The sequence below is a fragment of the Odocoileus virginianus genome, chromosome 10 (assembly GCF_023699985.2).
Source record: "Odocoileus virginianus isolate 20LAN1187 ecotype Illinois chromosome 10, Ovbor_1.2, whole genome shotgun sequence".
Taxonomy (NCBI): Eukaryota; Metazoa; Chordata; class Mammalia; order Artiodactyla; family Cervidae; genus Odocoileus; species Odocoileus virginianus.
In genome coordinates, this window is record NC_069683.1 from 67,143,955 (window position 1) to 67,156,362 (window position 12,408).

At 38.8% G+C, this 12,408-nt stretch overlaps 1 protein-coding gene across 3 annotated transcripts in view; it reads right to left on the minus strand.

Annotated features, from left to right (window-relative positions):
• The window catches only part of TRPC6 (transient receptor potential cation channel subfamily C member 6), a 139,550-nt gene that overhangs the window by 12,295 nt on the left and 114,847 nt on the right, over positions 1–12,408 (minus strand). For 2 of the 3 annotated variants that reach the window (XM_070473666.1, XM_070473668.1), the window contains exons 6-10: positions 9,585–9,818; positions 7,373–7,637; positions 5,790–5,985; positions 4,784–4,993; positions 3,013–3,087 (exon numbers count right to left, since the gene is read on the minus strand). In XM_070473666.1, coding sequence (XP_070329767.1) covers positions 3,013–3,087; positions 4,784–4,993; positions 5,790–5,985; positions 7,373–7,637; positions 9,585–9,818 — 980 coding nt within the window. The remainder of the gene's footprint in view (positions 1–3,012; positions 3,088–4,783; positions 4,994–5,789; positions 5,986–7,372; positions 7,638–9,584; positions 9,819–12,408) is intronic. The other variant, XM_070473667.1, reaches the window with a different exon arrangement.

A 12,408-nucleotide genomic window follows, 5' to 3' on the forward strand; every position in this document is an offset into this window, starting at 1 on the left:
ATCATTAATGTATTATGCTAAAACACACTACGTGAAACATGCCTAGTTTTGTTCATCATAAGCTTACACGGCAAGGGGAAATAGACATCTGTGTTGGTTTGGCCCTCTGGGAATCAAATGTCAAGACAAAGTCAGGAATATGAAATGTGTTCAGAATCATGCCTCTGAAAGATACTGGGAAGTGTGAGCAGATGGCAGAAAAAGCTTCCAGACCATGAGGCTTGGCTCACTTGTGAAAGAGGGAGAGGTAGGAAGATTGAGAAAGCTGGGCACAGAGTGCCCCAAGAGGTCTTGTGCTGGCAAGAAATACCCAGGACCCAAAAAGCATGACCATGGTGGGAAAGCTGAGGGCACCCCAAAGAGGCTGCAGCAGGAGGCTGCCAGCTGACAGAGCTCCCCGAAGCAGGTTCTCTCGAAAGAAGACACAAGCCATACATCTCCATGGTTGCCAAAATAAACAGTCACTCTAGAAAGTTCCTTGGTGGCCTCCCTGGTGACTTGGAAGGTAAAGAATCTGCCTGGAATGCAGGCGACCTGGGTTCGATCCCGAGGTCAGGAAGATTCCTGGGAGAAGGGTATGGCAACCCACCCCCGTATTCTTGCCTGGAGAATCCCCATGGGCAGCAGAGCCTGGCGGGCTGCAGTAAACAGGGATACACAGAGTTGAACACTACTAGCACGCACACACCAGAAGGTTCAGCTGACACTGGAGTCAACATTTTATTGATCCACTACTATGGTCAGACACCAGAAGCTTTGTATTGATCTTAAAGAGTTTATTTTAATCCGGGGTTGAAATATACGCTACTGGAAAGCATAAAGTAATCCAAGTCATGTTAAAAGGATAGAAAGTGTATTTTTCAGATGATTTAAGCAAATTTTAATTTTCTACATTTTTAGAGAAACTACAGAGGTAATACAATTATTTCATTTGAAAGGTACTACAGATTCTATCTGCCTGGAGAATTCCATGGACATAGCCTGCAGGGTTACAGTCCATGGGATCACAGAGTCAGAGACAACTGAGTGACCAACACACACACATGCTGCTGCTGCTGAGTCGCTTCAGTCGCGTCCAACTCTGTGCGACCCCGTAGACGGCAGCCCACCAGGCTCCCCCGTCCCTGGGATTCTCCAGGCAAGAACACTGGAGTGGGTTGCCATTTCCTTCTCCAACGCATGAAAGTGAAAAGTGAAAGTGAAGTCTCCCAGTCGTGTCCAGCTCTTTGCGACCCCATGGACTGCAGCCCACCAGGCTCCTCCGTTCATGGGATTTTCCAGGCAAGAGTACTGGAGTGGGTTGCCATTTCCTTCTCCAACACACACAGAAGATTCTATCATAAAGGGGGAAAAAAAGCATTTTGATCCCCCTTAAATTTTTTATACTTGTTCAATGATTTGTTATTATTCACTCATCATACTTTCAGTATAAGCATTTCTTACTGCAAAGTTATAAAATCCAACTTGAAGTGAAAGTATTAGTTGCTCAGTCATGTCCACCTCTTTGTGACTCCATGGACTGTAGCCCGCCAGGCTTCTCTTGTCAATGGAATTCTCCAGGCAAGAATACTGGAGTATGTAATCATTCCCTTTTTCAGGGGTTCTTCCTGATTCAGGGACAAATCTGGGTTTCCTGCATTGCAGGTGGGATTCTTTACCATCTAAGCCACCAGGGAAGCCCCAAACCTAACTTACACTGGCCTATTTTTTTGAAAAGTTGTATTGACTTAATTATAACCAAAGGACAAAAGCTGCTTCTCTGTAACAGGTACCTACTAGTGTTTGTGATTTACAAAGCTTTAACTGAATCCTCCCAATGATTTTGTGTGATGGGTTGTACAACTTGATCAGAGGTTCAGAGAAGTTAAATGAATTGCTAAAGTGGCAGAGATGAGATGAGATCTTAATCTTCTGACTACTTAGTTCAATGCTCTCACTATATCAATATTATATCAATACTTAAGAGTATTCCTATTTTGTTAGGGGCGGTAACACACTTGGCTTAAAAACAAAACAAAATCGCAACCCTCCTTGGCGCTTGTGTTGCATGTGGTGGCCCTGGAACAGAGCTCTGGCTAATGAGATATAATAACAGAGGTTGTTGGGAGGCACTTTTGACGGTGGTGACCGATTCCTCTGGCGCTCAGCTTTTCCTCTGCTCCCTTGCTTCTTCATGTCTGAATAGTGGGTGTGATGTCTGGAGGTAAAGGTGTCATCTTACATTTGACTATGATAAAAATATCCAGGGGAATCACAGAGACTCACTCCTGACAAGAACGCTGTACTGCCAACTCTGGGGAGTTGAATGAGAGGGGAGAAAACAACTGTCTTGCTTAAATCACCATGATTTTTTATTATTATTATTATTATTATGTGAAACTGAATGCAAGTCCCACCTAATACATTGCTCTTCTCCTAATTAGTTCACTCATAATTTCCTTCTGCCTTGTGCCCCTACTATGTGCCTGCTGCCAGAACAAAGCAAAAGTCCTCATCATGAGGGATTCTGCCACTCCAAATTAGGGAGCTGACGTAGCTCTCGGGTACACTGCTCATTATAAACTGTGCTGACTGGAGCAGCCACTGAATTCTCAGGGAGCCTCTTCTGACAACTTCTCGATTACTGACAAATAATGTGGCTCTGCTAGGTGTGCATAATCACCACCTGAGCTGTGGAGAATTAAATTAATTGTATCTCCATCAGGTCCCTGACAAGTTTGTCTATTGTTTTAATTTTTCCTTCTCTACATCACAATTCTATATTTCATCATCCCAAAGTACTCCAAATATATGTTTAATATCTGCCTTAAACAGCCACGGAATTCTTTTTGCTGATGCACTGGACACAGGCTTATTTTCACTTCTCAATAACAGATTCTTTGAGCACTGCCAAATTGTTAATTCTTTAATGTGTCTACTGTTTCTTAAAATTGCTTCTGAATATTTGTCCTTCTCTCTGAGAAGATAAGCCAGATCACAAGTGTGGCTCCATATTTTCAAATGTGATCTTACCTGTTTTCTATCAAGTGATAATTTTGAAAGATCTTCATGACTTCCCAAAATTCCAAATTTCCTTCCTTCATTTCTCTTTTAAAGATAGAGAGTAAAATGAGTACAATCACTAATTATACATTGAGAACTGTAAAATGAATTTCACTCTTCCTTCATCCCATATTCTAAAAGCCATCTGGTCTAATCCTCCAGCAAGTTTCTTTGAGAGGAACATATTCTTACTAGGGTCTTCCCTTTGGTGAATACTCGGACATTTCGTTTGGACACTGAATTGTCTGGGGCTGCAGTTTTAACCACATGTTACTAAGAGCTACATGCTTAGTAACATGGAGTAAGGTGAGGGAAATTTTTGCTATTCAACCCACTGAGTTCTATAAGGGATACATCTGGGAGAGCACCAAAGATCATATATTTTTTCCAAAATTCCTATCCAAAATAATCATCATACATTTAAAGAAAGCTTAAGGATTCTCAAAGCACTGTCACCTATTTATTTGATTTGATTTGCATGACATGGATATAACTGTAATTCCCGTGTTACAGATGAGGAAATTGGAGCTCAGGGAGCTTTACTTGAGAATCCCAAGTAGTAAGACGCAAACCCAACAGCAATTAAAATATTTCCCTTTTATTCAATAATAGAATCTTATAATTGCAAGGGACCATTATGATTATTCGGCTCAGCTGCCCACCCAGTGCAGAAAATCTATAAAATCCTAATATTGGTCATCTAGAATTTATTGATTACTTAAAATGATAGGGAACTGACTATTTCATAAGAGCCCACCATTCTGTTGGACAGATCTAGTTTGGTTTTTTTTTTTCCCAAACATACAGCTAAAATTCACAGCTTTTGCACATGGCCTCTTTTCCTGTATTTGAATTAAAAAAAATGTGTTTCCTCATTAAAATTGGGAATTGTAAAAAATAGTCACTGTATTCCCCTTCAGCCTTCCTTCTAGAAGCAGCCGACTCGGCCACGTCCTTATCTATGCACTATGGCGCCGTATCCAAACCGTCTGCCTCCTGGCCCCCTCTGGCGGCATCTAGTCTCTGTGCTCCTCCTGGATGCAGAGTTCTGTCCCCTCGGAACTCCTGGCAGAGAATGGCCTCCCCACGCGCACGCACTCCCAGAGCGTTCCGCGTGCGCCACACATTCCTTCAGCCCCTGGGGTGGCTCTCCTCCGCCATCTGGGCTCCAGACACATCACTTCCACGGACGCTTGAGAGGGCCCTGCTTCATGAGATTACTGTTCCCACTTAGTACCCTCAGACATATCTCTCTCGAACTATGTAATGCCAAGCCTCACCCCCCCATAGTACATGTGCGCAACTGATTTCTGAAATTCTCAGTGTAGAACTTACTTAAGAGTCTGTCAGAGTCCCCGAAGTCACAATCAGCTAGCTCTATAAGCTGAAGGTGAGAAAACTGAAGCTGCATAAACTGAGGTATGTAACTATACCCAGCTGTAAAAAGTGAAGGCAGAGTGAGGGATATGTACCTACAGCAGCAAAGACATGCCCCAGAATAGCTCTCCCTTTTAATACCCAGTCTGGATAATGTGACACATTGTTCTAGCTGCATTTCATGGATTTTTCTTACACTTTTTAGTAAAAAATGTAAAGTCACAGGACTGCTCTGAACTAAGTGACTACATTTGGGAATGGATGGGCATGTCATCACAAACCGCTTCTTTATAAAGGGCTGTGGTATCGTGCTTATCATGGTTTTAGTTTAAAAACATAATTTCAGATTATCAAGTGAAATCACCTTGTTCATTTCTGCATCCTCCTGCTCCTGGAAACCTTTTTTATGGCCCTGGAACAATTCAGAAATCCATTTTTTAAGCCTCAATAAAAGATAAAACAGGGACTTTGGACTTGGCACCAGGTTGAAGGGAACAGGAAGAGTTCTTCCCTCCTCAAAGTAAGAAAACCAAAGTTTGGCCCTTGCAAATTTCCATTCCACATCAGCATCATCCTATACAAATAAATATGACAGGTCAGCAAGGAAATGCACAAACAGAATTACTGGGACGCTTCTGACATTGTGTGGCTAGATGGGAGTAATGTCACCTACAACAACCTCAGACCTCAAACACTACCCCAAGATGGTCTCAAAAATGTAAAGGTACTACTCACACACTCTTAGGAAAGAAAATTTAGGAAAATTTACTTAAAATTTTATCATTCTTACAGATGTACAGATCTCAACACTTGCATGTATTTACAAATACACTGAAAGTTATAAATCTATTTCCTATATTCTGAAAAACACTATGAAAAATTATTCACTCTTATATTTTGCAACAGATCACTGCTTTGATGAATGTGGGACACAGACCAAAAGATTCTTAGAATAAAAATCACTCTAAATTTGAGAAAGGGTCAATTTTGAGCATCGCTCAAAGCAATATTTGGAGAATAGTGGCATTCATGAGCAATAATTTTTGAATGAAATATAAATTCATGCTTATATAGTGTTTATAAGAATTTATAAATAATAATAACAAATCATACAACATTTCTCATCCTTATTCCTTACTATCCCACCACACCCATAGATGTTGTGCTTGGAAGGAAAGGATTAAGATTGTCTAGATTACTACATATAAAGAATATAAAAAGTATAAATTTTCTATAAAATATATAAAGAAGCATATAAAAAGGGCAAGAACAGATAGAAAGTAGTCTATAGTGTCACCACTATTGCTGAGTTGATCCCTGGAATAGTTAAAACGTATACCACATAGTATACAAATATATAGAGATTATACCTCAATTTCCTGGAATGAACTGTTGATCATTGCAATTAACATATTTAGCAAAACAATGACCATCGTAACATTATAGACTCCATAAAGAACATAACCGATGTTTTCAATGAATTTGTGGTTATAGTTGATGACCACGGATTTCACTTCAGAAAGTCCAAATATAGCCCAAAACAGCGTCTTAAAACTCTCTTCCACTCTGGGTAAAAAGAAGGAAATAAAGGAAATGATAAAGCATACAAATGAATGACAACGATATCATAATAAAAGCAAGCTGATTTAATGTCTGAAAATTATTAGATATGCATGAGAAAATTCTTTACTTCCCTGAGCCTCAGTTTTCTTTTTTGTAAAATGGGACAATAACCATTTCCAGGATTGTTGCAAGGATAAGGGAATATTTTGCATATGAAGCACACAACTCACTATCTGGCACATAATAAGTGCTCAATAAATGCTAACATAACTTCAAACCACAGATATTAACATTTAAATAATCCATAGGTTTGGTAAAGGAAATAGTTAACTGTATTACTTAATAAAAATGATGTAATCTTTTATAGTCCTTTTGTGTTTCTGCTCATCTACACTTCTAATATCCAATAAATAGATAATAGTATGTGTCTTAAGGTGTCTTAAGGAAAATATGACAATATAAACATAGTCAGTGTTACTAAAGTCACTGACATGTCTTAGGAATTTCAATGCTTTAGGCATAATTATTGACCAAAATGAAGTTCCTCTGCTTAGGTCAGGTGGTTCAGTTTCTCTGACAAACTGAACCTTACAGGAATATGAATATAGGTTATGCTTCCATCAATACTTCTCATTGTAACATTTTTTTGTTGTTCCTCAGTTGCTCGGTCATGTCTGACTCTTTGTGACCCCATGGACTGTGCATGCCAGGCTTCCCTGTCCTTCACTGTCTCCCAGAGTTTGCTCAGACTCACGTTCATTGAATCAGTGATGCCATCAATCTTTCCCAGCATCAAGGCCTTTTCCAATGAGTCAGCTCTTTGCATCAGGTGGCCAAAGTATACCTGAATACCTAATATTTGAATAATGTATTCCAAACACACTTCATAAAAAACACATGTGTCCATGGTGAACATAAGTTAAAACTCTTGTCACTGCTGGTAACTCAGATTGCTTTTGGAAGCAGCCGTTCTCGTGGGGCCCCAGGAATCTGAACTGAGCAGGACACAGCAGTGAAGAGCCCAGATGCTAGAGTCAGTGGACAACGGACTATGTCCTGGTTTTTCTACCTACTGGCAGCTATGAAGCATTTAGCGTGTCATTTAACTTCCCTGAGCTTCGTTCCTTTCTGTGTGAAACAGAGATGATCAGATGATGTGTGTGAGGTAGCTCCTGGGCCTAAAATAGTTAACTATTATTACTTACTATTAGAAAGGTTGCTCACATTGTTGAGTTCTTACAACACATTTAAAACTTCTCTCATAATGCTAAAGAGTAACTGGAAATAAAGTCTTTACTAAAACATTATTTATCCCACTGTTGCATATGAACATTATTAGGCTAGAGTTTAACTGACAACCATCATGATTAAAAGAACCAAAATCACCTACGTTGTGAAGGCTTCGTTTTGCTTTGCACCAATGTAGTAGGAATAGAGGTTGAACATTCCAATCATAAAGGCCACAAACACCATGATGAATATGACCATGAACTTGAAGATATCTTTTACTGTTCTTCCAAGTGATATCTGCAGAGGTCCAAAGCTTTCATTTGCTGGTAAAATGTAGGCTATTCTGGAGAAACTTAAAACTACAGCAATTGCATAAAGACCTTCAGATATAATTTGAGGATCAGAGGGGTCCCACTTTATCCTGGCTAGGAGGAAGGAAGGACAAAAGTTATGGTGAGTTTATTTACATTTTTTACTTGGGGCTTCCCTCGTAGCTCAGATGGTAAAGAATCTGTCTGCATTGCAGGAGACCTGGGTTTGATCCCTGGGTCAGGAAGATCTCCTGGAGAAGGAAACTTTTTACTTAGGTAAATTCTTTTCTGGGATAGAAATATAATTATATTAGCAATCCAGTTCCTGATGAAACTTCTTTAAGTGTCAGGTTCTGAATTTACAAAGAAAATTATCCCCCTGGTTTGCTGGCAGTTTTCCATAATGGTAGAGCATAATGGTTGAGAGTACAAACTAAGGACTTGTCATATGTAACCACTCCAATATTTTTGCCTAGAGAATTTCACGGACAGGAGAGTGGTAGGCTATAGTCTGTAGGGTCGCTGAGAGTTGGACACGATTCAAGCAACTTACCACACATTCCTGCATGCATCTATCTATCTAAAATCAACTAGAAGAACTAGTACAAATTATTTATCATATTAATAGTTTTATTTTCCCATCTTTAAAAATTACATACTGCTTCTATCTATCATCTGTTGTGAGAATTTAGTAAGTCAACAAACATTCAGTGTTTAGAAAGTGCTTGGCAATAGCTAAATAGTAGCATTTACTATTTAATCTTAAACTATAATAAAAGAAAATAAGGCCCTAGTAAATGATATCATTATTTAGTCTTAAACTATAATTACACTATAAAGTAATTTGGGGCCTATGCAATACTTGTAGTTATTTAAACTTACTAAGGTCATTTATATTGGACATTCAAGTCTATTTTTATCATAGAATGTAGTAATTATTCATTTATGAATTTTTCTGACATTATTACATCAGAACATCAAAAATCTAATTAAAAAGCCATTATGAAGAAAAATGCAAAGCAGTGTGTAACAGAGAGGAAAAATATAATTATAAATTTGTATTTGATTATTTGCTGAGAAGTAGAATTAGGAACAATAAAGTAATAAAAGCAGTTTCTTTTTATATAGCACTTTGAATATTAGTAGTATATAAATAGTTTGACTTGTAAAATTCCATATATTAAAATTTTTCTTATAAAATAATGGCTATATTCCCTGTGCTGTACAATATTTCCTTGTATAAACTAAGCCCTACATACGCTCTAAAAATTGTTAAGTATTAAAATATTACAGAGAAATAATAAAAAAAGAAATCCCTATGTGATACAGGCAATAAAACTCATAGAGATGTCAACCGTATGTTAACTGACATCTTATCAGAGGAGGACTTGAAGTAAGTAGTCAAAGAGAATGTTTTTCCCACCCTAGGTTTGTACAAGGAGAGATTTCCCCTAAGCAAATAACTGGACCTATTTATACTCCTAGTCACTTCCCTCCTGGGGAGGTAGAGTGACTTCTCTGATTGCGGGACTGGGGTGGAACACTGAACTTGCTTGACTCAGCTCCGCCCTCTTTACCTTGGGAATTTTCCTCTGATCTTCCATGGAGGAATCTCACATGACCATACCTGCTAATATACCCACTTCGGGAATGACTCCAATAAATTTTTATTGGAGTATAGTTGATTCACAGTGCTGTGTTAGTTTCTGCTACATAGCAACGAGAATCAGTTACATATACATATACCCACTCTTTCAGATTCTTTTCCCATATAGGTCATTACAGAGTATTGAGTAGAGGTCCCTGTGCTAACAGCAGGTCCTTATCAGTTATCTATTTCATATATAGTAGCACGTATATGTCAATTCCAACCTCCCTCTTGTGTTTATTCCTCCCCTCCCTTCCCTCTTGGTAACCATAAGCTTGCTTTCTACATCTGTGGCTCTATTTCCGTTTTGTAAATAGGCTCATTTGTACAATTTTTTTTAAGATTATGCAAACAAATGATATCATATAAATTCTACATTTTATAAACATATTGACTGGGTACTGTAAACTCACCCAAATTGTAGTATTTCACATTATCTCCCAGTGTGACTTTTGTCAAATCCTTTAAAGTATCATTTGCATCAATGATGCTCTGGGCTTTGGAAGCATGCCAGAACGCCATGAATCTTGCAATGAATGATGCTGCAAAGATTGCCAGCATTCCAAAGTCAAGCATATTCCACAGCTCAAACAAGTACTCCTTGGGGCCTTGAGTCCAAATTTCTTTACATTCAGCCCATATCATGCCTGTATGGGAAAGAGGTTAAAATAGCAATCCAATTTCATTCCAGCCTTAGATTCTCACCAAAATAAAACAAATTTAAAAGGGCTCAGGCTGACATTCAAAACCCTTCAAAATGTGACCTCATCTTACACATTCAGCCATCATTATCCTGTCCCTACAAATCCTACAGTCTAAAAATATCAGTACATTACCTTAAAGCAATTTGACAAAGTTCATTAAGGGCATTCAAGCAGCAAACATGATTTGAGCCATTAATTCTATACATAAGATGTTCATTATAGGATTCTTTATAATAAAAAATGTAAACACACCCATACTAACATCCTCAAAATAGAAGTAATCATGGGACTTTCACAAATAGACTATTATGTAGCCATTTCATATGATATTTATTTATGATATGATTTATTCATGATATCATTTATTCATATGATATATTTATTATATTTATTATATGATATATTTAATTACCATGGAATAGTGGCCACAAGAATGTGCCCCACAGGCCTCCAAATATGGGAATTTAACTGGCCATGGGCCAAAGCTGGAGCACTCTGAAACCTAGAGACACTTTTTCCCTAAGCCCATGGGAAGCATGGGTTGCTCCTCACCAATGACTGAGGGCACCCCTTCTTAGGAATCATGGGACTCCTCCGGTGGCTGACCTCAGCTCAAGGATCTCTTGACAGCCTTGTCAAACTTTCTTTAGACGGAATGGAGATCTAGGGTGCTTCTGTCCTACTTTCCTTCCCTCTCTCCATCCCTCAGCATCAACCTTGCATCACAGTCTTACAGCCCTTGCAGGTTTCTTCAACTCCCTCCCATTTCTCTCACATAGAATTTCTCTTAATAAAATTGTTGCATGTTAAATTCTGTCTTTGCATATGCTTCTTGGAGGACCTAGACTAATACACAATGGGAAATGTTTATGTCATAAACATTCAAGCATGCCACGTAAACATTTTATATATTCTATGATATTATGTTTAAAACAGCATAGCAAAAGACTAGAAGGAATTACAGGAGCATAATAGTAGTAGTTTCTTCTTGGCAGAATTATTATTAATGTTGCACATCTACTCTAAAACTTAGTGTATTACTTAGGAGCCTAGGTTTTGAAATCAGACACCATGGCATCACTGATGCAATAAACATAAACTTGGGCAAATTTTGGGAGATGGTGAGGGACAGGGAGACCTGGCATGCTGCAATCATGGATGGGTGACTGAACAATCACAGTCATCCATTTGTTAGCTGTGTAATCTTTGGCAACTTACTGAAACTTTCTAAAACTCAACTTGCAAAATGGGCATGATAGTAGTTTGTACCTACTTCATAGGATGGTTATGAGACTTAAGTAACTTATGAAAAATGCACAGCACAGTGTCTGGCACTTGAAAAAATAACTAATTTTACTGAGAATTTACTATTTCAAATTTTCTATGTCTGGCACATATTTTCTTTCTTCGCTAAAAAGAAGTAACTTTACCTCTATTATCTTTAAGATACCCTAATCTCCGGTGTTCTGTCTCCTCCTAGAGCGATCTGGAGAAACACAACCTGAACCCCAACAGTTCCTCAAAATCTGCTTCCATCAAGAAGTCTCCAGGGTACCCTCGTTGAAATTAATCTTCCGCCCCTTCTCCCACTAATCACCTTCCCCAAATGCCCACATTTGTCATGAACCTTTATCACAGAACCTATGTGAATCATTGTGGAGCCCTATAGGGGTTTTAAAAAGCCATATTCTCTGTTCTTCCAACAACTTGTGCGTGCATGCTAAGTCACTTCAGTTGTATCTGACTCTTTTCGGCACCATAGACTGTAGCCTGCCAGGTTCCTCTGTCCATGGGATTCTCCAGGCAAGAACACTGGAGTGGGTTGCCATTTCCTTCTCCAGGGGATCGTCCCAACCCAGGGATTGAACCTGTGTCTCCCGTGTCTCCTGCATTTGCAGGCAAGTTCTTTACCACTAGCACCACCTAGGAATCCCCTTCCAACAACTTAACTGTGCTTTTCTCAAAATCAGCATTCAATGTATCACACGACTTACTTATTTTGAAATTATTCCAAATCTAGAGAAGGCTGGGATTGAATTCATATATACTTTAGTGGATCAAATTTATTAATAGGAAACACTGCATGTGTACACTCATGCACACACACATGCACACACACACACAAACTATGAGCAGAAGTGAAAAAATCTGAGGGCAGTCTTTGTGTGGATGATGTCCCTGGGTTCCCGCCAGCTTCCTCAATAGGAAACAAGGGTAGTTTAGAGTAGCTGAAAAATGGATTACTGGGGGTTTTAAACTCATATAGTCTAGCTGTTTTCAAAGCTTGTCTCCTTCTTCCCATTTCTCCTCCATCTTCTTCTCTCTTTAAAGGGTACAATTCTTGATAAAAATTATAATCTTCCCAAAGCTTAAAAGATAAAACAGATACAGCAAACTATTCTGTTTGAAGGAAGAATCCATGTTATCTTTTCTGGGGACCCCCAGACGTTGCCAAGCATGGTTCAAAATCTTCCATCTAGTCCAGTTTCTCCACAAGTAGAGAACTTCTCCACAAGGTCGAGCCTCTGCTTGA